General features: G+C 51.6%; 1 protein-coding gene across 4 annotated transcripts in view; it reads right to left on the bottom strand.

Annotated features, from left to right (window-relative positions):
* Positions 1-7,184, bottom strand: part of BEGAIN (brain enriched guanylate kinase associated) — a 254,749-nt gene extending 247,565 nt beyond the window's left edge. For all 4 annotated transcript variants that reach the window (XM_082242704.1, XM_082242707.1, XM_082242705.1 and 1 more), the window contains exon 1: positions 6,971-7,184. In XM_082242704.1, the coding sequence (XP_082098830.1) occupies positions 6,971-6,984 (14 nt within the window). In that variant the 5' untranslated portion in view covers positions 6,985-7,184. The remainder of the gene's footprint in view (positions 1-6,970) is intronic.
* Between the last annotated feature and the right edge of the window lie 20,051 nt (positions 7,185-27,235).

The raw sequence follows: 27,235 nt of genomic DNA, 5'->3' as shown, positions 1-27,235 counted from the left end.
ATGATGTAGGCCTGTGCTGAATGGGCCATGTTGGGGATCATGTAGGTCTGTGTTGAAGGAGCCATGTTGGAGATGATGTAGGCCTGTTCTGAAGGGGCCTTTCTGGGGATCATGTAGGCCCATGTTGAGGAAGCTATGCTGGGGATGATGTAGATCTGTGTTGAAGGGGCCATGTCATGGATTATGTAGATCTGCGATGAAGGGGTCACACTTGGGAGGATGTAGGTCTGTGTTAAAGAAGCCATGTTGGGTATGATGTAGGTCTGTGTTGAAAAAAGCCATGTTGGGGATGATGTAGGTCTGCATTGAAGGGGCCATGTTGGGGATGATGTAGGTCTGTGTTGAAGGGGTCTTGTTGGCGATCATGTAGGTTGGTGTTGAAGAAGCCATGTTGGGGATGATGTAGGCCTGCGTTGAAGGTGTCATGTTGGAGATGATGTAGGTCTGTGTTGAAGGGGCCATGTTGGAGATGATGTAGGTCTGTGTTGAAGGGGCCATGTTGGGGATCATGTAGGCCTGTGTTGAAGGGGCCATGTTAGGGATGATGTAGATCTGTGCTAAAGGGGTCACACTGGGGATGATGTAGATCTGTGTTGAAGAAGCCATGTTGGGGAAGATATTGTTCTGTGTTGAAGGGGCCATCTTGGGGCTGATGTAGATCTGTGCTGAAGGGGCCATGTTGAGGACGATGTAGGTCTGTGTTGAAGAGGCCATGTTGGGGATGATGTAGGTCTATGTTGAAGAAGCCATGTTGGGGATGATGTAGGTCTATGTTGAAAAGGCCATGTTTGGGATCATGTAGGCTTGTGAAAAGGGGCCATGTTGGGGATCAAGTAGGTTTGTGTTGAAGAAGCCATATTGGGGATGATGTAGGTTTGTGTTGAAGAGGCCATGTTGGAAATGATGTAGACCTGTGCTGAATGGGTCACGTTCAGGATCATGTAGGTCTCTGTTAAAGGGGCCATGGTAGGGATCATGTAATTCTGTGTTGAAGGGGCCATGTTGGGGATCTTGTACGCCTGTGTAGAGAGGTCATGTTGGAGATGATGTGGCCTGTGTTAAAGGGGTCATGCTGGGGATTATGTAGGCCTGTGTTAAAGAGGTAATTTTGGAGATGATGTGGCCTGTGTTAAAGAAGTCCCATAGGGTATGATGTAGGCCTGTGCTGAATGGGCCATGTTGGGGATCATGTAGGTCTGTGTTAAAGAAGTCCTGTAGGGTATGATGTAGGCCTGTGCTGAATGGGCCATGTTGGGGATCATGTAGGTCTGTGTTGAAGGAGCCATGTTGGAGATGATGTAGGCCTGTTCTGAAGGGGCCTTTCTGGGGATCATGTAGGCCCATGTTGAGGAAGCTATGCTGGGGATGATGTAGATCTGTGTTGAAGGGGCCATGTCATGGATTATGTAGATCTGCGATGAAGGGGTCACACTTGGGAGGATGTAGGTCTGTGTTAAAGAAGCCATGTTGGGTATGATGTAGGTCTGTGTTGAAAAAAGCCATGTTGGGGATGATGTAGGTCTGCATTGAAGGGGCCATGTTGGGGATGATGTAGGTCTGTGTTGAAGGGGTCTTGTTGGCGATCATGTAGGATGGTGTTGAAGAAGCCATGTTGGGGATGATGTAGGCCTGCGTTGAAGGTGTCATGTTGGAGATGATGTAGGTCTGCGTTGAAGGGGCCATGTTGGAGATGATGTAGGTCTGTGTTGAAGGGGCCATGTTGGGGATCATGTAGGCCTGTGTTGAAGGGGCCATGTTAGGGATGATGTAGATCTGTGCTAAAGGGGTCACACTGGGGATGATGTAGATCTGTGTTGAAGAAGCCATGTTGGGGAAGATATTGTTCTGTGTTGAAGGGGCCATGTTGGTTATGATGTAGATCTGTGTTAAAGGGGGCACATTGGGGATGATGGAGATCTGTGTTGAAGGGGCCATGTCATGGATGATGTAGATCTGCGATGAAGGGGTCACACTTGGGAGGATGTAGGTCTGTGTTAAAGAAGCCATGTTGGGGAAGATGTAGGTCTGTGTTGATGGGGCCATGTTGGTTATGATGTAGATCTGTGCTGAAGGGGTCCCATTGGGGATGATGTAGGCCTGTGTTGAAGGGGTCATGTTGGGGATGATGTGGGTCTGTGTTGAAGGGGCCATGTTAGGGATGATGTAGGTCTGTGTTGAAGGGGCTATGTTGGGGATGATGTGGGTCTGTGTTGAAGGGGCCATGTTGGGGATGATGTAGGCCTGTGTTGAAGGCGTCATGTTGGGGATGATGTAGGTCTGCGTTGAAGGGGCCATGTTGGGGATGATGTAGGTCTGTGTTGAAGGCGTCATGTTGGGGATGATGTAGGTCTCTGTTGAAGGGGCCATGTTGGGGATGATGTAGGCTTGTGTTGAAGGGGTCATGTTGGGGATGATGTAGGTCTGTGTTGAAGGGGTCATGTTGGGGATGATGTAGGTCTGTGTTGAAGGCGTCATGTTGGGGATGATGGTGGCCTGTGTTGAAGGGGCCATGTTGGGGATGATGTAGGCTTGTGTTGAAGGGGCCATATTGAGATGATGTAGGTCTGTGTTGAAGGGGCCATGTTGGGGATGATGTAGGTCTGTGTTGAAGAGGTCATGTTGGGGATGATGTAGGCTTGTGTTGAAGGGGCCATGTTGAGATGATGTAGGTCTGTGTTGAAGGGGCCATGTTGGGGTGATGTAGGCTTGCGTTGAAGGGGCCATGTTGGGGATGATGTAGGCCTGTGTTTAAGGGGCCATGTTGGGGATGATGTAGGTCTGTGTTGAAGGGGTCATGTTGGGGATGATGTAGGTCTCTGTTGAAGGCATCATGTTGGGGATGATGTAGGTCTGTGTTGAAGGCGTCATGTTGGGGATGATGTAGGTCTGTGTTGAAGGGGCCATGTTGGGGATGATGTAGGTCTGTGTTGAAGGCGTCATGTTGGGGATGATGTAGGTCTGTGTTGAAGGGGCCATGTTGGGGATGATGTAGGCCTGTGTTGAAGGCGCCATGTTGGGATGATGTTGGTCTGTGTTGAAGGGGCCATGATGGGGATGATGTAGGTCTGTGTTGAAGGGGTCATGTTGGGGATGATGTAGGTCTGTGTTGAAGGGGCCATGTTGGGGATGATGTAGGTCTGTGTTGAAGGCGTCATGTTGGGGATGATGGTGGCCTGTGTTGAAGGGGCCATGTTGGGGATGATGTAGGCTTGTGTTGAAGGGGCCATGTTGAGATGATGTAGGTCTGTGTTGAAGAGGTCATGTTGGGGATGATGTAGGCTTGTGTTAAAGGGGCCATGTTGGGGATGATGTAGGCTTGTGTTGAAGGGGCCATGTTGGGGATGATGTAGGCTTGTGTTGAAGGGGTCATGTTGAGTATGATGTAGGTCTGTGTTGAAGGGGCCATGTTGGGGATGATGTAGGTCTCTGTTGAAGGGGCCATGTTGGGGATGATGTAGGCTTGCGTTGAAGGGGTCATGTTGGGAATGATGTAGGTCTGTGTTGAAGGCGTCATGTTGGGGATGATGTAGGTCTCTGTTGAAGGGGCCATGTTGGGCATGATGTAGGCTTGTGTTGAAGGGGCCATGTTGGGGATGATGTAGGCTTGCGTTGAAGGGGTCATGTTGGGAATGATGTAGGTCTGTGTTGAAGGCGTCATGTTGGGGATGATGTAGGTCTCTGTTGAAGGGGCCATGTTGGGGATGATGTAGGCTTGTGTTGAAGGGGCCATGTTGGGGATGATGCAGATCTGTGTTGAAGGGGCCATGTTGAGATGATGTAGGTCTGTGTTGAAGCGGCCATGTTGGGGATGATGTAGGTCTGTGTTGAAGGGGCCATGTTGGGGATGATGTAGGACTCTGTTGAAGAGGCCATGTTGGAGTGATGTAGGCTTGCGTTGAAGGGGCCATGTTGGGGATGATGTAGGCTTGCGTTGAAGGCGGCATGTTGGGGATGATGTAGGTCTCTGTTGAAGGGGCCATGTTGGGGATGATGTAGGCTTGTGTTGAAGGGGCCATGTTGGGGATGATGTAGGCCTGTGTTGAAGGGGTCATGTTGGGGATGATGTAGGCCTGTGTTGAAGGCGTCATGTTGGGGATGATGTAGGTCTGTGTTGAAGGGGCCATGTTGGGATGATGTAGGTCTGCGTTGAAGGGGCCATGTTGGGATGATGTAGGTCTCTGTTGAAGGGGTCATGTTGGGGATGATGTAGGTCTGTGTTGAAGGGGCCATGTTGGGGATGATGTAGGTCTGTGTTGAAGGCGTCATGTTGGGGATGATGTAGGCCTGTGTTGAAGGCGTCATGTTGGGGATGATGTAGGTCTGTGTTGAAGGGGCCATGTTGGGATGATGTAGGTCTGCGTTGAAGGGGCCATGTTGGGATGATGTAGGTCTCTGTTGAAGGGGTCATGTTGGGGATGATGTAGGTCTGTGTTGAAGGGGCCATGTTGGGGATGATGTAGGTCTGTGTTGAAGTCGTCATGTTGGGGATGATGTAGGCCTGTGTTGAAGGCGTCATGTTGGGGATGATGTAGGTCTCTGTTGAAGGGGCCATGTTGGGGATGATGTAGGTCTCTGTTGAAGGGGCCATGTTGGGATGATGTAGGTCTCTGTTGAAGGGGCCATGTTGGGGATGATGTAGGTCTCTGTTGAAGGGGCCATGTTGGGATGATGTAGATCTCTGTTGAAGGGGCCATGTTGGGGATGATGTAGGTCTCTGTTGAAGGGGCCATGTTGGGATGATGTAGGTCTCTGTTGAAGGGGCCATGTTGGGGATGATGTAGGTCTCTGTTGAAGGGGCCATGTTGGGATGATGTAGATCTCTGTTGAAGGGGCCATGTTGGGATGATGTAGGTCTGCGTTGAAGGGGTCATGTTGAGTATGATGTAGGTCTCTGTAGAAGGGGTCATGGGGATGATGTAGGTCTCTGTAGAAAGGGTCATTTTGGGATGATGTAGGTCTGCGTTGAAGGGGTCATGTTGAGTATGATGTGGGTCTGTGTTGAAGGGGTCATGTTGGGATGATGTAGGTCTGCGTTGAAGGGGCCATGTTGGGATGATGTAGGTCTGTGTTGAAGGGGCCATGTTGGGATGATGTAGGTCTGTGTTGAAGGGGCCATGTTGGGATGATGTAGGTCTGTGTTGAAGGGGCCATGTTTGGTATCATGTTGGCCTCTGTTGAAAAGGGCACCATGTTTATGGCCATCACAACTGCCATTGTGTTATGATAGTAGAACTTGGGGATAAAGGGGTGCCCTGACCTTATTCTTCTGTCAGTGAGTGTCCTGGGTAAACGGAAGAGTAGAATTAGATGAGGACTTATGAACAGTCCTAGAACTCAGCCATTCTGGCATTGCCTCGTGTTTCTGTCTATGAAGCCACACTTAGGTCCTGGATTTTTGCTTTCCTATATATGAGAGGGACAGTTAGAAAGGTAATGACACAGTGGGGGTTCTGTGTAAGGGGCCCGCTTAGAACAGTACTTGCCCTGGTCCTGGGGTGACATTCCCGCTCGGCTGTCACTGAGGGTGCGCTGTGATTGGTTACAATGGGAACATTTGTTTCTTAATAAGTCAAATATAAAGAAAATGAAAACATCCAACTGACCCAGAAAGATAATAGCAGAGCCACCATCTGATAGAGGAAAACATCCAGCTAGTCTAAGTATCCGAACCTCTCTTATCCTCCTTCCATACAATCCCCAGTACAGCAGCACTCCGACTGGGAGAGTGAGGGGCAGCAGTGGCAGACAATCAGGTTCTTCTACAGTGCAGAGCTGTCCATCAAACACAGGGCACTTCCTGAGGTGCAGTGTGCTGCTTCTGCTGCTCCTCAGCTGTCCAATCAAAATCTGGGGCGTGTCCTAGACCAGTCTGTATCACGGAACTCCAGAAGTTCTTTGGCAGAACACGTGTGTGTATAAATAACATGTATGTAACGGTTTGTCCGGAGTTCAGCTTTAGGTGATTGATAATAAATCAGAACTATTGAAGATAGTAAGCCTGACATGAAAAGATGGTTTACAGGCTATCACTCACCAAGATGGGGGTCAGACCATAATGATCTATAACATTTATTAAAACACCCCAATCATTTTGGGAGCATCCATGCTAAATAATAACCCACAGCGCCCATTCCTGGCCACACTCCGCTTAGGGCTACGCCACTGGGAGTTTTTCATACAGAATATAATTCCTCTGATTTTACACAGCTGGTTACTCAGCATCAGATCAGGAGAACCAATTTCTGCGTTGTTCCCTCGCTGTGACCCGCCTTGGCATGTGACATGTTTGCTTCCTTATTCAGTAAAGTAATGCCAAGAATGGCGCCAACGCAGTGACAAAGTGCAGTAACCCATAGCAACTGGCCACCATTCAGCTGGCTGATCTGAAACACGATTGGTCACCATGGGGTTCTGCACTTTGAATTAATTCTGAGGACTCCCGGGGTCACCGGTCCCAGCGTTCTGCAAAGTGTCCATCAACCTGCACCCCCGAGGTGGCTGATTCCTAGCGAGAGAACCGGATGAAATGAGTTAATTAGAAGCACAGGCGAGCGGGAGTCTCCACAGGCAACGCTATGACAACCACGCCACACATGTACAGACACAAAACACGCCACACAAAGCAAGCACGGCATTGGACGCAGCGAAACCTCAAACATCCGCTCTTTGTGTTTTATCATTTCCTCGGCTGCAATGAACCCATTCAATAAATCAGAGAGCCAATCTGCAAAGAGCCGTAACCCACGGCAACCAATGACAAGGCTCACCAGTCGCAGTATCCCGTGGCAACCACTTTGCAGATTGCTGCTCTGATTATCACAAATAAAACATTCCTTCTGAATTGAGTTGGACACACGGCTGCCTATTGTTCCCCGCATCCCCGGGACTCCCCCCGAATAATCAGCCCCCTCCTCGGGGACTCCCAGGGAAGCTTGGCTGGGTCAGAAAATGCAATTAAAATAGCGCTTACCTGATTTTCTCCATGTCGGTAACGGAGGCCTAGAAGAAACGAGAGAGGAGGCTCATATGAATGATGGGAAGAGGCTTCACTCCGCACATTTATGCATAGCTGGAGCCGTATTGACGATCCCCCATTGGTTTTTTTTTTTTTGTCTGTAGAGCTTCGAACACAATCACATCTGCATCAGCAGAGAGCAACGCTGTGCCGCTCAACTCAGGAGTAGTGCCGCCCGCCGCCACACTGCACAACCCATCTATACTGCACAGCCCATCTACACTGCACAGCCCATCCACACTGCACAGCCCAGCTATACCCCCGAGCCAAAAGCAGGCGAATGACTCAGTTGTAGAGCAAAGACGGAATATAAAAAAAAAAAAAAAGGAGAGCGAGCGAGCGAGAGAAAAAGAGAGAGAGAGAGAGAGGAGTAACAGGTTCTGCGCTCATACATTCCTCCAGCTAAAGTTCATACACATCGATACATATCTATAAATATTGATACACATCTATACATATCTATAAATACTGATAAACATCGATGCATATCTATAAATATTACACATCAATACATATCTATACATATTACACATCGATACATATCTATAAATATCTATATATATTGATACACATCAATACACATCTATAAATATTGATACACATCGATACATATCTATACATATTACACATCAATACATATCTATAAATATTGATACACATCGATACATATCTATAAATATTGATACATATCTATACATATCCATATATATTGATACACATCGATACATATTACACTTCGATACACATTGATACATATCTATAAATATTGATACACATCGATTCATATCTATACATATTGATACATATCATCACATATTTATATATATCTGTACATATTGATACACATCAATACATATTTATACATATTGATACAAAAAGTCGCCACCTGGAATTAATTAAACGACAAACTAAACTAATCATGCAGTGACTCTCCTATTGGATTGTGACGGGAGTCACTTTGGGCATGGGGGTTGTGGACACTGGACCCCAAATTCCTTTAGAGAGGTTGGGGGGCACCATGCCCAGCCTTATGGGGCTCTCTTATGTTTAAGTCACCCTGCATCTGTTATGGATGCAGGGTGACCAGGAGGGTGGTGAACACTGAAAAATGGTTTGGACTACTACAAATGGTGTTCACCATCACTGGAATTTAAGGACAGATGGGTGATGGGTTGAATTGCTTCATATTTGTCAGCAAGGTCATTTGTTCCCTTTGCCATGAGGTTTCTGAGCAGGAAGTCCAACTCCTAATATGGTCATTCCAGGAAGTTCAAGGTGGAGACGGGCTGTCTAAACAATGTTGCTTTTGGTCTGAGGTGGCTTTCCATTCACCTATTGTCAGGTGTGCTAATGACCTCACCTGCTGTCTGCTAAGGGATGTATTGATACTCAGAGTAATGAGTATTGAGGGCTCGTTAGGGAACCATTGTTCTGTATCTGACTATTGTGTACATTGATTGCCCCCTGGGGCTTCTGTCTCCTTGCAAATGGCAGTCCTTCTGGTCAAGCTATCTGACCAATCCCTGTTGACTCATTTTCAAGTCCTCATTTGCATGGCAATCCTTCTGGTCAAGCTATCTGACCAATCACTGCTGACTCATTTTCAATTCCTCATTTGCATGGCTAAAGAGGACCTGAATGGGAACTGCAGGTACTTTGCAATTGACCAATGGGAGGGCGGTTGTTGGGGGCAGGATGTTCCAAATTCTGTATAAAAGTGTGCTGTGTTCTTCCAATAAATGGTCTTCCTGTTTGAACTTACATACAGCCTTGCCTGATGTTTGTTCTAATGGATTCCGAACGGCACATAGCTGTAGTTCAGATCCCGGATCCTTGGTTGACCGAACCTTCAGACGTTGCGATCTGCAGGCTGACTCACTAGAAACAGAGGAGTGTCGGGAGAGCGGACAGAGCGAGCAAGGGTCTCGTCACATTGATATTACTGGATGTGCCCAAAGAATGAGGTCAGCTGACCACCTGAATATATGGAATGATCAGGTTATTCCATCAATGGATTTTTTTCTTCCCTGATGGCACGGGAATATGCCAAGATGACAATGCCAGGATTCATCGGGCTCAGATTGTGAAAGAGTGGTTCAGGGAGGAGGAGACATCATTGTCACACATGGATTGGCCACCACAGAGTCCAGACCTTACCCCCATTGAGAATCTTTGGGATGTGCGGGAGAAGGCTTTGCACCGCGCTCCGACTCTCCCATCATCAATACAAGATCACATTGGTTGGCAGCGGTGGGATTTGCTCTCCAGTTACCGGGACACTCCAAACCACCACAGTCAATGACCAGCTATGCAGCATGCAGGAGAGCCACGCTGAAGAACAAGGCCACCCTGATCAGTGAGCTAACCGAGAGGGATCAGAGGGATGGTGATGCAGGACCCCGGTCAGTTGAAGACTTGTTTCAGCAACGAGTTCGAGAGCGGTTGGCATTATATGGTGCTAACCCATCAGAGACCACCATACAGAATGCCATTAGAGACATCCAGCTGCAGGATGAGTGACAAGAGAGAGAACTAGAGCGGCAAGAGAAAGAACGAGAACGGCAAGAGAGGTAACTAGAGCGGCAACATGAGCAGAGAATGGCAGAAATACGGCAATCAGAGAAAACGCCGAAAGATGCAGCGTCCCCATATGAGGAGTTTCTCTGGAGGTTGCAGCAACACTTGGTCCAACAGGATGGGCCTGGATCAGAGGAAGTCATACTGGACTGGAGAGATTTCACTCGAAAGGAAATGTGGTATGAGGCCTTAGAGGATGTGCAGTGGAGGCGGAGAGAGAACCTTCCCAGCGAAGAACAGCGGTTCCAGGTATACGTTGCCCTGCGGGTACCTTTCCTAGGAGAGCAACCCCGGGATGAGTGGGTGACGGAGCTGTGGAACCTGATTTGGAAGGAGATGTGGCTGGATGAAGCTTACCGGGCACTAAAGTGGTACGCCACCAGCTACAACCACTGGATGGCTGATGACAATATGCCGGAAGGTGAGGACTATAGTGGCTCGGGCTTGCTGTGGAAGGCCTTTGAGGAGAGGGACTTTGGATGTCCAGCAGAGTTTCGGCGCTGGGAAATCCAGGACCTGGGGTCAGACCTGATTAATCTGGTCAGAATGGAGTGGGAACTGGAGCAGGACTACCAATGCCTGCTCTGCTCCGTTCCACCCCAATCTACCCTGCAAGCAGAGCCGGAGTCCTGGGTGGCACATCCAGACCCGCAACCCTTCAGTTGGAGAGACAGTACAGACTGGGGGTACTGTGAAGACCCACCGATGGCAGGTGGAGATGGGACCGAGGTCTCTCTACCGGCCCTACAGGGAGGCTGGGCAGCCGGCCCAGGTCCTCAGCTACAGCAGGATTTACAGGGAGCCGAAGGTGTCGTCTTTCCTTCCAAGCAGCAGTGTACCTTACAGGGAGAGGAGACAACTAATCCTTCTCCCCAACCACAGGGAGACAACAGCCCTGACCCCAATGGTACAGATGGGACCGCGGTCTCTGCACCAGACCTACAGGGATGCTGTACGGTCGGTCCAGATCCCCAACCTGCCCCGCAGGAATACCAGGAGGAGGAGGTAGGCGATCCCTCCCCTCTACAGCAGACCCCCAACCAGTTCCTGGGGGTAGTATTCGCCAAACCCAACCCAGCAGAAGAGCTGGCAACAGGGCAGAGTGTTACCGACCTCTGCCCAGCACCCGCAAAAGCTACAGTCTCCACTTGTTTACCCCAGGGATGCTGGGCAGTCGGCCCAGATCCCCAACAGCATGAGGAAGTGAGCCCAGCCACCCTGTCCTCTCTCCAGCAGCTGAAAAGAATCCTGGGAGAAGGGCCAGTTCATGCTTCTTCCCCATGGAGGGGATGTTCTACAAGAGTGACAGAGGTTGACTGGGTGAGTGACATTCTGTCCCGGACAATTTGTTTGGGGTACTTTGTGGGTGCAGACATGGGAGGACTGGAACTATGGACTAACTTCGAAGTAAACCCGTTTAGGGTCTCCTTCTGTGTTAGTCTCCTGCCGAAAGGGGAGTCACTTTGGGCATGGGGGTTGTGGACCCCAAATTCCTTTAGAGAGGTTGGGGGGCACCATGCCCAGCCTTATGGGGCTCTCTTATGTTTAAGTCACCCTGCATCTATTATGGATGCAGGGTGACCAGGAGGGTGGTGAACACTGAAAAATGGTTTGGACTACTACAAATGGTGTTCACCATCACTGGAATTTAAGGACAGATGGGTGATGGGTTGAATTGCTTCACATTTGTCAGCAAGGTCATTTGTTCCCTTTGCCATGAGGTTTCTGAGCAGGAAGTCCAACTCCTAATATGGTCATTCCAGGAAGTTCAAGGTGGAGACGGGCTGTCTAAACAATGTTGCTTTTGGTCTGAGGTGGCTTTCCATTCACCTATTGTCAGGTGTGTTAATGACCTCACCTGTTGTCTGCTAAGGGATGTATTGACACTCAGAGTAATGTGTATTGAGGGCTCGTTAGGGAACCATTGTTCTGTGTCTGACTATTGTGTACATTGATTGCCCCCTGGGGCTTCTGTCTCCTTGCAAATGGCAGTCCTTCTGGTCAAGCTATCTGACCAATCCCTGTTGACTCATTTGCAAGTCCTCATTTGCATGGCATTCCTTCTGGTCAAGCTATCTGACCAATCACTGCTGACTCATTTTCAATTCCTCATTTGCATGGCTAAAGAGGACCTGAATGGGAACTGCAGGTACTTTGCAATTGACCAATGGGAGGGCGGTTGTTGGGGGCAGGATGTTCCAAATTCTGTATAAAAGTGTGCTGTGTTCTTCCAATAAATGGTCTTCCTGTTTGAACTTACATACAGCCTGCTTGGTGTTTGTTCTAATGGATTCCGAATGGCACATAGCTGTAGTTCGGATCCCGGATCCTTGGTTGACCGATCTTCAGACGTTGCGATCTGCAGGATGACTGACTAGAAACAGAGGAGTGTCGGGAGAGCAGACAGAGCGAGCAAGGGTCTCGTCACATTGATATTACTGGATGTGCCCAAAGAATGAGGTCAGCTGACCACCTGAATATACGGAATGATCAGGTTATTCCATCAATGGATTTTTTTCTTCCCTGATGGCATGGGAATATGCCAAGATGACAATGCCAGGATTCATCGGGCTCAGATTGTGAAAGAGGGGTTCAGGGAGGAGGAGACATCATTGTCACACATGGATTGGCCACCACAGAGTCCAGACCTTACCCCCATTGAGAATCTTTGGGATGTGCGGGAGAAGGCTTTGCGCCGCGCTCCGACTCTCCCATCATTAATACAAGATCTTGGTGGAAAATTATTGTTACACTGGAGGGAAATAAAACTTGTGACATTGCAGAAGCTTATCGAAACAACGTTATAGCGAATGCGTGCCGTAATCAAAGCCAACCAAATATGGTGTGTGAACTTTTTTTTTTGGTGGCGACTATTTTTTTGGCCGGGCAGTGTATATTGATACATATCAAAACATATTTATACATACACTATATAATTAAAAGTATTGGGACGCTGGCCTTTACACACACATGAACTTTAATGGCATCCCAGTCTTAGTCCGTAGGGTTCAATATTGAGTTGGCCTGACCTTTGCAGCTATAACAGCTTCAACTCTTCTGGGAAGGCTGTCCACAAGGTTTAGGAGTGGCGGCGCTCCGAGTGGCGGCGCTCCGAGCGGAAGTGGGAGCGGGTACCTGTCAAAACTAGGTACCCGCTCCCCCCCCAAAAAAATGACATGCCAAATGTGGCATGTCAGGGGGTTAGAATACCTAAAGCGGAAGTTCCATTTTTGGGTGGAACTCCGCTTTAACAACCTACGCCCTATTTCCCTGCTCCCCTTTTTATCCAAACTCCTTGAATGTCTGGTCTACAACCAACTGTGTGACCACCTTCCCGAGAATAGCCTCCTTGATCCCCTTCAGTCTGGATTTTGGCCTCAACACTCCACTGAAACTGCTCTCCTAGGGGGGGTCAGCAGTGTATTAGATAGTGGGGAGGGGGGTCAGCAGTGTATTAGATAGTGGGGAGGGAGGAGTCAGCAGTGTATTAGATAGTGGGGAGGGAGGAGTCAGCAGTGTATTAGATAGTGGGGAGGGAGGAGTCAGCAGTGTATTAGATAGCGGGGAGGGAGGAGTCAGCAGTGTATTAGATAGTGGGGAGGGAGGAGTCAGCAGTGTATTAGACAGTGGGGGGGGGGGGGTCAGCAGTGTATTAGATAGTGGGGAGGGTCTGCAGTGTATTAGATAGCGGGGAGGGGGGGTCAGCAGTGTATTAGATAGTGGGGAGGGGGGTCAGCAGTGCATTAGATAGTAGGGAGGGGGGTCAGCAGTGTATTAGATAGTGGGGAGGGGGGTCAGCTGTGTATTAGATAGTGGGGGGGGGGGGGGGGTCAGCAGTGTATTAGATAGTAGGGAGGGGGGTCAGCAGTGTATTAGATAGTGGGGGAGGGGGGTCAGCAGTGTATTAGATAGTGGGGAGGGTCTGCAGTGTATTAGATAGCGGGGAGGGGGGGTCAGCAGTGTATTAGATAGTGGGGAGGGGGGTCAGCAGTGTATTAGATAGTGGGGAGGGAGGAGTCAGCAGTGTATTAGATAGTGGGGAGGGAGGAGTCAGCAGTGTATTAGATAGCGGGGAGGGAGGAGTCAGCAGTGTATTAGATAGTGGGGAGGGAGGAGTCAGCAGTGTATTAGATAGTAGGGAGGGGGGTCAGCAGTGTATTAGACAGTGGGGGGGGGGTCAGCAGTGTATTAGATAGTGGGGAGGGTCTGCAGTGTATTAGATAGCGGGGAGGGGGGGTCAGCAGTGTATTAGATAGTGGGGAGGGGGGTCAGCAGTGCATTAGATAGTAGGGAGGGGGGTCAGCAGTGTATTAGATAGTGGGGAGGGGGGTCAGCAGTGTATTAGATAGTGGGGGGGGGGGGGGGGTCAGCAGTGTATTAGATAGTAGGGAGGGGGGTCAGCAGTGTATTAGATAGTGGGGGAGGGGGGTCAGCAGTGTATTAGATAGTGGGGAGGGTCTGCAGTGTATTAGATAGCGGGGAGGGGGGGTCAGCAGTGTATTAGATAGTGGGGAGGGGGGTCAGCAGTGCATTAGATAGTAGGGAGGGGGGTCAGCAGTGTATTAGATAGCGGGGAGGGGGGGTCAGCAGTGTATTAGATAGTGGGGAGGGGGGTCAGCAGTGCATTAGATAGTAGGGAGGGGGGTCAGCAGTGTATTAGATAGTGGGGAGGGGAGTCAGCAGTGTATTAGATAGTGGGGGGGGGGGTCAGCAGTGTATTAGATAGCGGGAGAGGGGGGGTCAGCAGTGTATTAGATAGTGGGGAGGGAGGAGTCAGCAGTGTATTAGATAGTGGGGAGGGGAGTCAGCAGTGTATTAGATAGTAGGGAGCGGGGTCAGCAGTGTATTAGATAGCGGGGAGGGGGGGTCAGCAGTGTATTAGATAGTGGGGAGGGGGGTCAGCAGTGCATTAGATAGTAGGGAGGGGGGTCAGCAGTGTATTAGATAGTGGGGAGGGGAGTCAGCAGTGTATTAGATAGCGGGGAGGGGGGGTCAGCAGTGTATTAGATAGTGGGGAGGGAGGAGTCAGCAGTGTATTAGATAGTGGGGAGGGGGGGTCAGCAGTGTATTAGATAGCGGGAGAGGGGGGGTCAGCAGTGCATTAGATAGTGGGGAGGGGGGTCAGCAGTGTATTAGATAGTGGGGAGGGGGGTCAGCAGTGTATTAGATAGAGGGAAGGGGGGTCAGCAGTGTATTAGATAGTGGGGAGGGAGGAGTCAGCAGTGTATTAGATAGTGGGGGAGGGGGGTCAGCAGTGTATTAGATAGCGGGAGGGAGGAGTCAGCAGTGTATTAGATAGTGGGGAGGGAGGAGTCAGCAGTGTATTAGATAGAGGGAAGGGGGGTCAGCAGTGTATTAGATAGTGGGGGGGGGTCAGCAGTGTATTAGATAGTGGGGAGGGAGGAGTCAGCAGTGTATTAGATAGTGGGGAGGGGGGGTCAGCAGTGTATTAGATAGTGGGGAGGGAGGAGTCAGCAGTGTATTAGATAGTGGGGAGGGAGGAGTCAGCAGTGTATTAGATAGAGGGAAGGGGGGTCAGCAGTGTATTAGATAGTGGGGGGGGGGGGTCAGCAGTGTATTAGATAGCAGGGGGGGGGGGGTTAGCAGTGTATTAGATAGCAGGGGAGGGAGGAGTCAGCAGTGTATTAGATAGCGGGGAGGGAGGAGTCAGCAGTGTATTAGATAGCAGGGGGGGGGTCAGCAGTGTATTAGATAGCGGGAGGGGGGGGTCAGCAGTGTATTAGATAGCGGGGAGGGAGGAGTCAGCAGTGTATTAGATAGTGGGGAGGGAGGAGTCAGCAGTGTATTAGATAGCGGGGAGGGAGGAGTCAGCAGTGTATCAGATAGTGGGGAGGGAGGAGTCAGCAGTGTATTAGATAGTGGGGAGGGAGGAGTCAGCAGTGTATCAGATAGTGGGGAGGGAGGAGTCAGCAGTGTATCAGATAGTGGGGAGGGAGGAGTCAGCAGTGTATTAGATAGTGGGGAGGGAGGAGTCAGCAGTGTATTAGATAGTGGGGAGGGAGGAGTCAGCAGTGTATTAGATAGCGGGGAGGGAGGAGTCAGCAGTGTATTAGATAGTGGGGAGGGAGGAGTCAGCAGTGTATTAGATAGTAGGGAGGGGGGTCAGCAGTGTATTAGACAGTGGGGGGGGGGGGGGTCAGCAGTGTATTAGATAGTGGGGAGGGTCTGCAGTGTATTAGATAGCGGGGAGGGGGGGTCAGCAGTGTATTAGATAGTGGGGAGGGAGGAGTCAGCAGTGTATTAGATAGTGGGGAGGGAGGAGTCAGCAGTGTATTAGATAGTGGGGAGGGGAGTCAGCAGTGTATTAGATAGCGGGGAGGGGGGGTCAGCAGTGTATTAGATAGTGGGGAGGGAGGAGTCAGCAGTGTATTAGATAGTGGGGAGGGGGGGTCAGCAGTGTATTAGATAGCGGGAGAGGGGGGGTCAGCAGTGCATTAGATAGTGGGGAGGGGGGTCAGCAGTGTATTAGATAGTGGGGAGGGGGGTCAGCAGTGTATTAGATAGAGGGAAGGGGGGTCAGCAGTGTATTAGATAGTGGGGAGGGAGGAGTCAGCAGTGTATTAGATAGTGGGGGAGGGGGGTCAGCAGTGTATTAGATAGCGGGAGGGAGGAGTCAGCAGTGTATTAGATAGTGGGGAGGGAGGAGTCAGCAGTGTATTAGATAGAGGGAAGGGGGGTCAGCAGTGTATTAGATAGTGGGGGGGGGTCAGCAGTGTATTAGATAGCGGGGAGGGAGGAGTCAGCAGTGTATTAGATAGCGGGGAGGGAGGAGTCAGCAGTGTATTAGATAGCAGGGGGGGGGTCAGCAGTGTATTAGATAGCGGGAGGGGGGGGGTCAGCAGTGTATTAGATAGCGGGGAGGGAGGAGTCAGCAGTGTATTAGATAGTGGGGAGGGAGGAGTCAGCAGTGTATTAGATAGCGGGGAGGGAGGAGTCAGCAGTGTATCAGATAGTGGGGAGGGAGGAGTCAGCAGTGTATTAGATAGTGTGGAGGGATGAGTCAGCAGTGTATCAGATAGTGGGGAGGGAGGAGTCAGCAGTGTATCAGATAGTGGGGAGGGAGGAGTCAGCAGTGTATTAGATAGTGGGGAGGGGGGAGTCAGCAGTGTATTAGATAGTGGGGAGGGAGGAGTCAGCAGTGTATTAGATAGTGGGGAGGGGGGAGTCAGCAGTGTATTAGATAGTGGGGAGGGGGCAGTGGCGTAGCGTGGGTTGTCAGCGCCTGGGGCAAGGCAAGTAATTTGCGCCCCTAACCTGCAGACTTTTAGCACTCCCCGAGTCCCTTCCTACAATATTACTGACCAGCCTGATTCCTATTCTGACCTACCTTGTCCACTACGCTAACCTACCTGATTCCTATACTGGCCACTACACTGACCTCTACACTGACCTACCTGTCCACGACACTGACCTACCTGATCACTACACTGTCTAGTACACTACATTGCCCACTACACTGCACTACACTGCCCACTACACTACTTTATACATAGTCAGGGTTCTCCACTCCAGTCCGGGCTGCTCCCCCCCCCCCCCCCATGCCTGGTGTGTCAGTCCAGAAACAACGGCTGGCTGAGTGTCACGACAACAGGGAAAGATAGATGAATGATTACTGACTCTGTGACAGTGCCAGGCTGCTGATTCACTCGCTGAGCTGACTGAGCTCTTCTGAACATGCGGCCGATTGTAAGGAGAGACGGCACAGGCGGGGCGTGGCTTGCAACATTTCCACATGCGCCACCCCACCCTACGCCAATGGACAGGTGAGGCACAGTACAGCTCCAACCTGCCCCGCCCTGCCATTTTCATCCATAGGGCGCCCGCTGGACATCACCCAGCCTTAAGATGGCAGCAACCGCAGACAGTGTGTGATACTGTGTATAATGTCAGACAGAGTGACACTGCAGGATGCGCCCCCCCAGATGTTGCGCCCGGTGCGGCCGGCCCCCCCTGCACCCCCCACGCTACGCCACTGGGAGGGGGGAGTCAGCAGTGTATTAGATAGTGGGGAGGGAGGAGTCAGCAGTGTATTAGATAGTGGGGAGGGGGGAGTCAGCAGTGTATTAGATAGCGGGGAGGGAGGAGTCAGCAGTGTATTAGATAGCGGGAGGGGGGGGGGTCAGCAGTGTATTAGATAGTGGGGAGGGAGGAGTCAGCAGTGTATTAGATAGCGGGGAGGGGGGGTCAGCAGTGCATTAGATAGCGGGGAGGGGGGGTCAGCAGTGTATTAGAAAGTGAGGAGGGAGGAGTCAGCAGTGTATTAGATAGTGGGGGGGAGGAGTCAGCAGTGTATTAGATAGTGGGGGGGAGGAGTCAGCAGTGTATTAGATAGTGGGGAGGGAGGAGTCAGCAGTGTATTAGATAGTGGGGAGGGAGGAGTCAGCAGTGTATTAGATAGTGGGGAGGGGGGTCAGCATTGTATTAGATAGTGGGGGAGGGGGGTCAGCATTGTATTAGATAGTGGGGAGGGAGGAGTCAGCAGTGTATTAGATAGCGGGGAGGGAGGAGTCAGCAGTGTATTAGATAGTGGGGGGGAGGAGTCAGCAGTGTATTAGATAGTGGGGAGGGAGGAGTCAGCAGTGTATTAGATAGTGGGGAGGGAGGAGTCAGCAGTGTATTAGATAGTGGGGAGGGGGGGTCAGCAGTGTATTAGATAGTGGGGAGGGAGGAGTCAGCAGTGTATTAGATAGTGGGGAGGGAGGAGTCAGCAGTGTATTAGATAGCGGGGAGGGAGGAGTCAGTAGTGTATTAGATAGTGGGGAGGGAGGAGTCAGCAGTGTATTAGATAGCAGGGGGGGGGTCAGCAGTGTATTAGATAGCGGGGAGGGAGGAGTCAGCAGTGTATTAGATAGTGGGGAGGGAGGAGTCAGCAGTGTATTAGATAGCGGGGAGGGGGGGTCAGCAGTGTATTAGATAGTGGGGAGGGGGGTCAGCAGTGTATTAGATAGTGGGGAGGGAGGAGTCAGCAGTGTATTAGATAGTGGGGAGGGAGGAGTCAGCAGTGTATTAGATAGTGGGGGAGGGGGGTCAGCAGTGTATTAGATAGTGGGAAGGGGGGTCAGCAGTGTATTAGATAGTGGGGAGGGGGGGGTCAGCAGTGTATTAGATAGTGGGGAGGGGGGGTCAGCAGTGTATTAGATAGTGGGGATGGAGGAGTCAGCAGTGTATTAGATAGTGGGGAGGGAGGAGTCAGCAGTGTATTAGATAGCGGGGAGGGAGGAGTCAGCAGTGTATTAGATAGCGGGGAGGGAGGAGTCAGCAGTGTATTAGATAGTGGGGAGGGAGGAGTCAGCAGTGTATTAGATAGCAGGGGGGGGGGGTTAGCAGTGTATTAGATAGTGGGGAGGGAGGAGTCAGCAGTGTATTAGATAGCAGGGGGGGGGGTTAGCAGTGTATTAGATAGTGGGGAGGGAGGAGTCAGCAGTGTATTAGATAGCAGGGGGGGGGGGGTTAGCAGTGTATTAGATAGTGGGGAGGGAGGAGTCAGCAGTGTATTAGATAGCAGGGGGGGGGGGTTAGCAGTGTATTAGATAGTGGGGAGGGAGGAGTCAGCAGTGTATTAGATAGTGGGGAGGGGGGTCAGCAGTGTATTAGATAGTGGGGAGGGAGGAGTCAGCAGTGTATTAGATAGCGGGGAGGGAGGGGTCAGCAGTGTATTAGATAGTGGGGAGGGAGGAGTCAGCAGTGTATTAGATAGCGGGGAGGGAGGAGTCAGCAGTGTATTAGATAGTGGGGAGGGAGGAGTCACCAGTGTATTAGATAGTGGGGAGGGGGGGGTCAGCAGTGTATTAGATAGTGGGGAGGGGGGTCAGCAGTGTATTAGATAGCAGGGAGGGAGGAGTCAGCAGTGTATTAGATAGTGGGGGGGAGGAGTCAGCAGTGTTTTAGATAGTGGGGAGGGGGGTCAGCAGTGTATTAGATAGTGGGGAGGGAGGAGTCAGCAGTGTATTAGATAGTGGGGGGGAGGAGTCAGCAGTGTATTAGATAGTGGGGAGGGGGGGTCAGCAGTGTATTAGATAGCAGGGAGGGAGGAGTCAGCAGTGTATTAGATAGTGGGGGGGAGGAGTCAGCAGTGTATTAGATAGTGGGGAGGGAGGAGTCAGCAGTGTATTAGATAGTGGGGAGGGAGGAGTCAGCAGTGTATTAGATAGTGGGGAGGGAGGAGTCAGCAGTGTATTAGATAGTGGGGAGGGAGGAGTCAGCAGTGTATTAGATAGCGGTGAGGGGGGTCAGCAGTGTATTAGATAGTGGGGAGGGAGGAGTCAGCAGTGTATTAGATAGCGGTGAGGGGGGTCAGCAGTGTATTAGATAGCAGGGGGGAGGTCAGCAGTGACGTCACTTTTCATTTAAAAAAATTATTAATTTATTGCTGTCACAAGGAATGTAATGATCTCTGTGACAGTAATAGGCAGGAACAGTAATAGGCAGGGATAGTAATAGGCAGGAACAGTAATAGGCAGGGACAGTAATAGGCAGGAACAGTAATAGGCAGGAACAGTAATAGGCAGGAACAGTAATAGGCAGGGACAGTAATAGGCAGGGGCAGCCATAGGCAGGGACAGTAATAGGCAGGGACAGCAATAGGCAGGGACAGTAATATGCAGGAACAGTAATAGGCAGGAACAGTAATAGGCAGGAACAGTAATAGGCAGGAACAGTAATAGGCAGGGATAGTAATAGGCAGGGACAGTAATAGGCAGGGACAGTAATAGGCAGGAACAGTAATAGGCAGGAACAGTAATAGGCAGGAACAGTAATAGGCAGGAACAGTAATAGGCAGGGACAGTAATAGGCAGGGGCAGCCATAGGCAGGGACAGTAATAGGCAGGGACAGCAATAGGCAGGGACAGTAATATGCAGGAACAGTAATAGGCAGGAACAGTAATAGGCAGGAACAGTAATAGGCAGGGATAGTAATAGGCAGGGACAGTAATAGGCAGGGACAGTAATAGGCAGGGACAGCAATAGGCAGGGACAGTAATAGCGCCATTTACATCCGGGGACACCAGCAATGATGTCATCTCTTCTGGGTTACTATATCATAGAGCCAGCCCGGTCTTTGTTCACCTCTATGGTCATCCAGCGGAAGCACCAGCTGGTTGAGTGGGACTCACGGTGAGACGGGAGATGCCGGTAAAGCCCAGTGGTGACCATTGTCTCTAAATAGGTACCAGCTGCAGACACCATCCTGCTATAACCACCTGAAGTCTAAGGATGTACCAGGGCGTCACTTGTTGGTAACTGGGTAAAATAGGTAAAATTTGGAGGAAAAAAATAGTGGGAGAGCCTTCTATGATGTGAAGTCCAGTTGGATGCGACCAACTCCCACTACCTATACTCATCTCCATGCAGACCCTTCTTGGCCATGGGGTGTTGACTCTCCATCTTAATGGGGAAGACCCGGATCCTTACAATTTCCAAGTGGTGTGATTTTGGGTTACGAAGGGATTTATATAAATAAAAGACACATTTGGCAAATAAACTGAAAGTTTTTAAATACCAATTTATAATGTCGTAAAATTTTCCACAAAATGATGGAGATAAATGAGGAAGGGAGTTCGGGGAGAGCCTTCTATGATGTAGAAGTTGCGATCCATTCATGGTTAGATGAAGATAAGCAATCCAAAAATGTCCACCAGAAACCACAAGAGACCGATGGTGAAGAGCTGGTGGACAATGCAGCCATCTCCCTGTCTCCATGTCTCCCTGTCTCCATGTCTCCCTGTCTCCATGTCTCCCTGTCTCCATGTCTCCCTGTCTCCATGTCTCCTTGTCTCCATGTCTCCGTGTCTCCATGTCTCCCTGTCTCCATGTCTCCCTGTCTCCCTGTCTCCCTGTCTCCTTGTCTCCCTGTCTCCCTGTCTCCATGTCTCCCTGTCTCCATGTCTCCCTGTCTCCCTGTCTCCCTGTCTCCATGTCTCCACGTCTCCCTGTCTCCGTGTCTCCATGTCTCCCTGTCTCCATGTCTCCATGTCTCCCTGTCTCCTTGTCTCCATGTCTCCCTGTCTCCATGTCTCCCTGTCTCCCTGTCTCCGTGTCTCCGTGTCTCCTTGTCTCCATGTCTCCCTGTCTCCCTGTCTCCTTGTCTCCATGTCTCCCTGTCTCCCTGTCTCCATGTCTCCGTGTCTCCCTGTCTCCATGTCTCCATGTCTCCATGTCTCCCTGTCTCCATGTCTCCGTGTCTCTGTGTCTCCCTGTCTCCATGTCTCCCTGTCTCCATGTCTCCATGTCTCCCTGTCTCCATGTCTAACTGTCTCCATGTCTCCCTGTCTCCCTGTCTAACTGTCTCCATGTCTCCCTGTCTCCATGTCTCCCTGTCTCCATGTCTCCCTGTCTCCATGTCTCCATGTCTAACTGTCTCCATGTCTAACTGTCTCCCTGTCTAACTGTCTCCATGTCTCCATGTCTCCCTGTCTCCTTGTCTCCTTGTCTCCATGTCTCCATGTCTCCCTGTCTCCATGTCTCCGTGTCTCCCTGTCTCCATGTCTAACTGTCTCCATGTCTCCATGTCTCCCTGTCTCCTTGTCTCCATGTCTCCATGTCTCCCTGTCTCCCTGTCTCCTTGTCTCCATGTCTCCATGTCTCCCTGTCTCCATGTCTCCCTGTCTCCTTGTCTCCATGTCTCCATGTCTCCCTGTCTCCATGTCTCCCTGTCTCCTTGTCTCCATGTCTCCATGTCTCCCTGTCTCCTTGTCTCCATGTCTCCATGTTTAACTGTCTCCATGTCTCCCTGTCTCCATGTCTCCCTGTCTCTATGTCTCCATGTCTCCATGTCTCCATGTCTCCATGTCTCCCTGTCTCCATGTCTCCCTGTCTCCATGTCTCCCTGTCTCCATGTCTCCCTGTCTCCATGTCTCCCTGTCTCCCTGTCTCCATGTCTCCATGTCTCCCTGTCTCCATGTCTCCCTGTCTCTATGTCTCCATGTCTCCATGTCTCCATGTCTCCCTGTCTCCATGTCTCCCTGTCTCCATGTCTCCCTGTCTCCATGTCTCCCTGTCTCCATGTCTCCCTGTCTCCATGTCTCCATGTCTCCCTGTCTCCATGTCTCCCTGTCTCCATGTCTCCCTGTCTCCCTGTCTCCATGTCTCCCTGTCTCCATGTCTCCCTGTCTCCCTGTCTCCCTGTCTCCATGTCTCCATGTCTCCCTGTCTCCATGTCTCCCTGTCTCCATGTCTCCCTGTCTCCATGTCTCCCTGTCTCCATGTCTCCCTGTCTCCATGTCTCCCTGTCTCCCTGTCTCCCTGTCTCCCTGTCTCCATGTCTCCCTGTCTCCATGTCTCCCTGTCTCCATGTCTCCCTGTCTCCCTGTCTCCCTGTCTCCCTGTCTCCATGTCTCCCTGTCTCCATGTCTCCCTGTCTCCATGTCTCCCTGTCTCCATGTCTCCATGTCTCCCTGTCTCCATGTCTCCCTGTCTCCATGTCTCCCTGTCTCCCTGTCTCCCTGTCTCCATGTCTCCCTGTCTCCATGTCTCCCTGTCTCCCTGTCTCCATGTCTCCCTGTCTCCATGTCTCCATGTCTCCCTGTCTCCATGTCTCCCTGTCTCCATGTCTCCCTGTCTCCATGTCTCCCTGTCTCCATGTCTCCCTGTCTCCATGTCTCCATGTCTCCCTGTCTCCCTGTCTCCCTGTCTCCCTGTCTCCATGTCTCCCTGTCTCCATGTCTCCCTGTCTCCCTGTCTCCCTGTCTCCATGTCTCCATGTCTCCATGTCTCCATGTCTCCCTGTCTCCATGTCTCCCTGTCTCCATGTCTCCATGTCTCCCTGTCTCCCTGTCTCCCTGTCTCCCTGTCTCCATGTCTCCCTGTCTCCATGTCTCCCTGTCTCCATGTCTCCCTGTCTCCATGTCTCCCTGTCTCCCTGTCTCCATGTCTCCCTGTCTCCATGTCTCCCTGTCTCCCTGTCTCCCTGTCTCCCTGTCTCCCTGTCTCCATGTCTCCCTGTCTCCCTGTCTCCATGTCTCCCTGTCTCCATGTCTCCCTGTCTCCATGTCTCCATGTCTCCCTGTCTCCATGTCTCCCTGTCTCCATGTCTCCCTGTCTCCATGTCTCCCTGTCTCCATGTCTCCATGTCTCCATGTCTCCATGTCTCCCTGTCTCCCTGTCTCCCTGTCTCCATGTCTCCCTGTCTCCCTGTCTCCCTGTCTCCCTGTCTCCATGTCTCCCTGTCTCCATGTCTCCATGTCTCCCTGTCTCCATGTCTCCCTGTCTCCCTGTCTCCCTGTCTCCCTGTCTCCCTGTCTCCATGTCTCCCTGTCTCCATGTCTCCCTGTCTCCCTGTCTCCATGTCTCCCTGTCTCCCTGTCTCCATGTCTCCCTGTCTCCATGTCTCCCTGTCTCCCTGTCTCCCTGTCTCCCTGTCTCCATGTCTCCCTGTCTCCATGTCTCCCTGTCTCCCTGTCTCCCTGTCTCCATGTCTCCCTGTCTCCATGTCTCCCTGTCTCCATGTCTCCCTGTCTCCCTGTCTCCCTGTCTCCCTGTCTCCATGTCTCCCTGTCTCCATGTCTCCCTGTCTCCCTGTCTCCATGTCTCCCTGTCTCCCTGTCTCCATGTCTCCCTGTCTCCATGTCTCCCTGTCTCCATGTCTCCCTGTCTCCATGTCTCCCTGTCTCCATGTCTCCCTGTCTCCCTGTCTCCCTGTCTCCCTGTCTCCATGTCTCCCTGTCTCCATGTCTCCCTGTCTCCATGTCTCCCTGTCTCCATGTCTCCCTGTCTCCGTGTCTCCATGTCTCCCTGTCTCCATGTCTCCATGTCTCCCTGTCTCCTTGTCTCCATGTCTCCCTGTCTCCATGTCTCCCTGTCTCCCTGTCTCCGTGTCTCCTTGTCTCCATGTCTCCCTGTCTCCCTGTCTCCTTGTCTCCATGTCTCCATGTCTCCCTGTCTCCCTGTCTCCATGTCTCCGTGTCTCCCTGTCTCCATGTCTCCCTGTCTCCATGTCTCCCTGTCTCCATGTCTCCGTGTCTCTGTGTCTCCCTGTCTCCATGTCTCCCTGTCTCCATGTCTCCATGTCTCCCTGTCTCCATGTCTAACTGTCTCCATGTCTCCCTGTCTAACTGTCTCCATGTCTCCCTGTCTCCATGTCTCCCTGTCTCCATGTCTCCCTGTCTCCATGTCTCCATGTCTAACTGTCTCCATGTCTAACTGTCTCCCTGTCTAACTGTCTCCATGTCTCCATGTCTCCCTGTCTCCTTGTCTCCTTGTCTCCATGTCTCCATGTCTCCCTGTCTCCATGTCTCCGTGTCTCCCTGTCTCCATGTCTAACTGTCTCCATGTCTCCATGTCTCCCTGTCTCCTTGTCTCCATGTCTCCATGTCTCCCTGTCTCCCTGTCTCCTTGTCTCCATGTCTCCATGTCTCCCTGTCTCCATGTCTCCCTGTCTCCTTGTCTCCATGTCTCCATGTCTCCCTGTCTCCATGTCTCCCTGTCTCCATGTCTCCATGTCTCCCTGTCTCCTTGTCTCCATGTCTCCATGTTTAACTGTCTCCATGTCTCCCTGTCTCCATGTCTCCCTGTCTCCATGTCTCCATGTCTCCCTGTCTCCATGTCTCCCTGTCTCCCTGTCTCCCTGTCTCCCTGTCTCCCTGTCTCCCTGTCTCCATGTCTCCCTGTCTCCATGTCTCCATGTCTCCCTGTCTCCATGTCTCCATGTCTCCCTGTCTCCATGTCTCCCTGTCTCCATGTCTCCCTGTCTCCCTGTCTCCCTGTCTCCATGTCTCCCTGTCTCCATGTCTCCCTGTCTCCATGTCTCCCTGTCTCCATGTCTCCATGTCTCCCTGTCTCCATGTCTCCCTGTCTCCATGTCTCCCTGTCTCCATGTCTCCCTGTCTCCATGTCTCCATGTCTCCCTGTCTCCATGTCTCCCTGTCTCCATGTCTCCCTGTCTCCCTGTCTCCCTGTCTCCCTGTCTCCCTGTCTCCATGTCTCCCTGTCTCCATGTCTCCATGTCTCCCTGTCTCCATGTCTCCATGTCTCCCTGTCTCCATGTCTCCCTGTCTCCATGTCTCCCTGTCTCCCTGTCTCCCTGTCTCCATGTCTCCCTGTCTCCATGTCTCCCTGTCTCCCTGTCTCCATGTCTCCCTGTCTCCATGTCTCCATGTCTCCCTGTCTCCATGTCTCCCTGTCTCCATGTCTCCCTGTCTCCATGTCTCCCTGTCTCCATGTCTCCATGTCTCCCTGTCTCCATGTCTCCCTGTCTCCATGTCTCCCTGTCTCCCTGTCTCCCTGTCTCCCTGTCTCCATGTCTCCCTGTCTCCATGTCTCCCTGTCTCCCTGTCTCCCTGTCTCCATGTCTCCATGTCTCCATGTCTCCCTGTCTCCATGTCTCCCTGTCTCCATGTCTCCCTGTCTCCATGTCTCCCTGTCTCCCTGTCTCCCTGTCTCCCTGTCTCCATGTCTCCCTGTCTCCATGTCTCCCTGTCTCCCTGTCTCCATGTCTCCCTGTCTCCCTGTCTCCATGTCTCCCTGTCTCCATGTCTCCCTGTCTCCCTGTCTCCCTGTCTCCCTGTCTCCATGTCTCCCTGTCTCCCTGTCTCCATGTCTCCCTGTCTCCATGTCTCCCTGTCTCCATGTCTCCATGTCTCCCTGTCTCCATGTCTCCCTGTCTCCATGTCTCCCTGTCTCCCTGTCTCCATGTCTCCATGTCTCCATGTCTCCATGTCTCCATGTCTCCCTGTCTCCATGTCTCCCTGTCTCCCTGTCTCCCTGTCTCCATGTCTCCCTGTCTCCATGTCTCCATGTCTCCCTGTCTCCATGTCTCCATGTCTCCCTGTCTCCATGTCTCCCTGTCTCCATGTCTCCCTGTCTCCCTGTCTCCCTGTCTCCATGTCTCCCTGTCTCCATGTCTCCCTGTCTCCCTGTCTCCATGTCTCCCTGTCTCCATGTCTCCATGTCTCCCTGTCTCCATGTCTCCCTGTCTCCATGTCTCCCTGTCTCCCTGTCTCCCTGTCTCCATGTCTCCCTGTCTCCATGTCTCCCTGTCTCCCTGTCTCCCTGTCTCCCTGTCTCCATGTCTCCCTGTCTCCATGTCTCCCTGTCTCCCTGTCTCCCTGTCTCCATGTCTCCATGTCTCCCTGTCTCCATGTCTCCCTGTCTCCATGTCTCCCTGTCTCCATGTCTCCCTGTCTCCCTGTCTCCCTGTCTCCCTGTCTCCCTGTCTCCATGTCTCCCTGTCTCCATGTCTCCCTGTCTCCCTGTCTCCATGTCTCCCTGTCTCCATGTCTCCCTGTCTCCCTGTCTCCCTGTCTCCCTGTCTCCCTGTCTCCATGTCTCCCTGTCTCCCTGTCTCCATGTCTCCCTGTCTCCATGTCTCCCTGTCTCCATGTCTCCATGTCTCCCTGTCTCCATGTCTCCCTGTCTCCATGTCTCCCTGTCTCCCTGTCTCCATGTCTCCCTGTCTCCATGTCTCCATGTCTCCATGTCTCCATGTCTCCCTGTCTCCATGTCTCCCTGTCTCCCTGTCTCCCTGTCTCCCTGTCTCCATGTCTCCCTGTCTCCCTGTCTCCCTGTCTCCATGTCTCCATGTCTCCATGTCTCCCTGTCTCCATGTCTCCCTGTCTCCATGTCTCCCTGTCTCCATGTCTCCCTGTCTCCCTGTCTCCCTGTCTCCCTGTCTCCATGTCTCCCTGT

Source organism: Pelophylax lessonae (assembly GCF_965119305.1).
Source record: "Pelophylax lessonae genome assembly, chromosome: 13".
In the NCBI taxonomy this organism is placed as follows: Eukaryota; Metazoa; Chordata; class Amphibia; order Anura; family Ranidae; genus Pelophylax; species Pelophylax lessonae.
The sequence above is the reverse complement of the archived record's forward strand: the minus strand, read 5'-3'. Positions and strand labels throughout refer to the sequence as shown.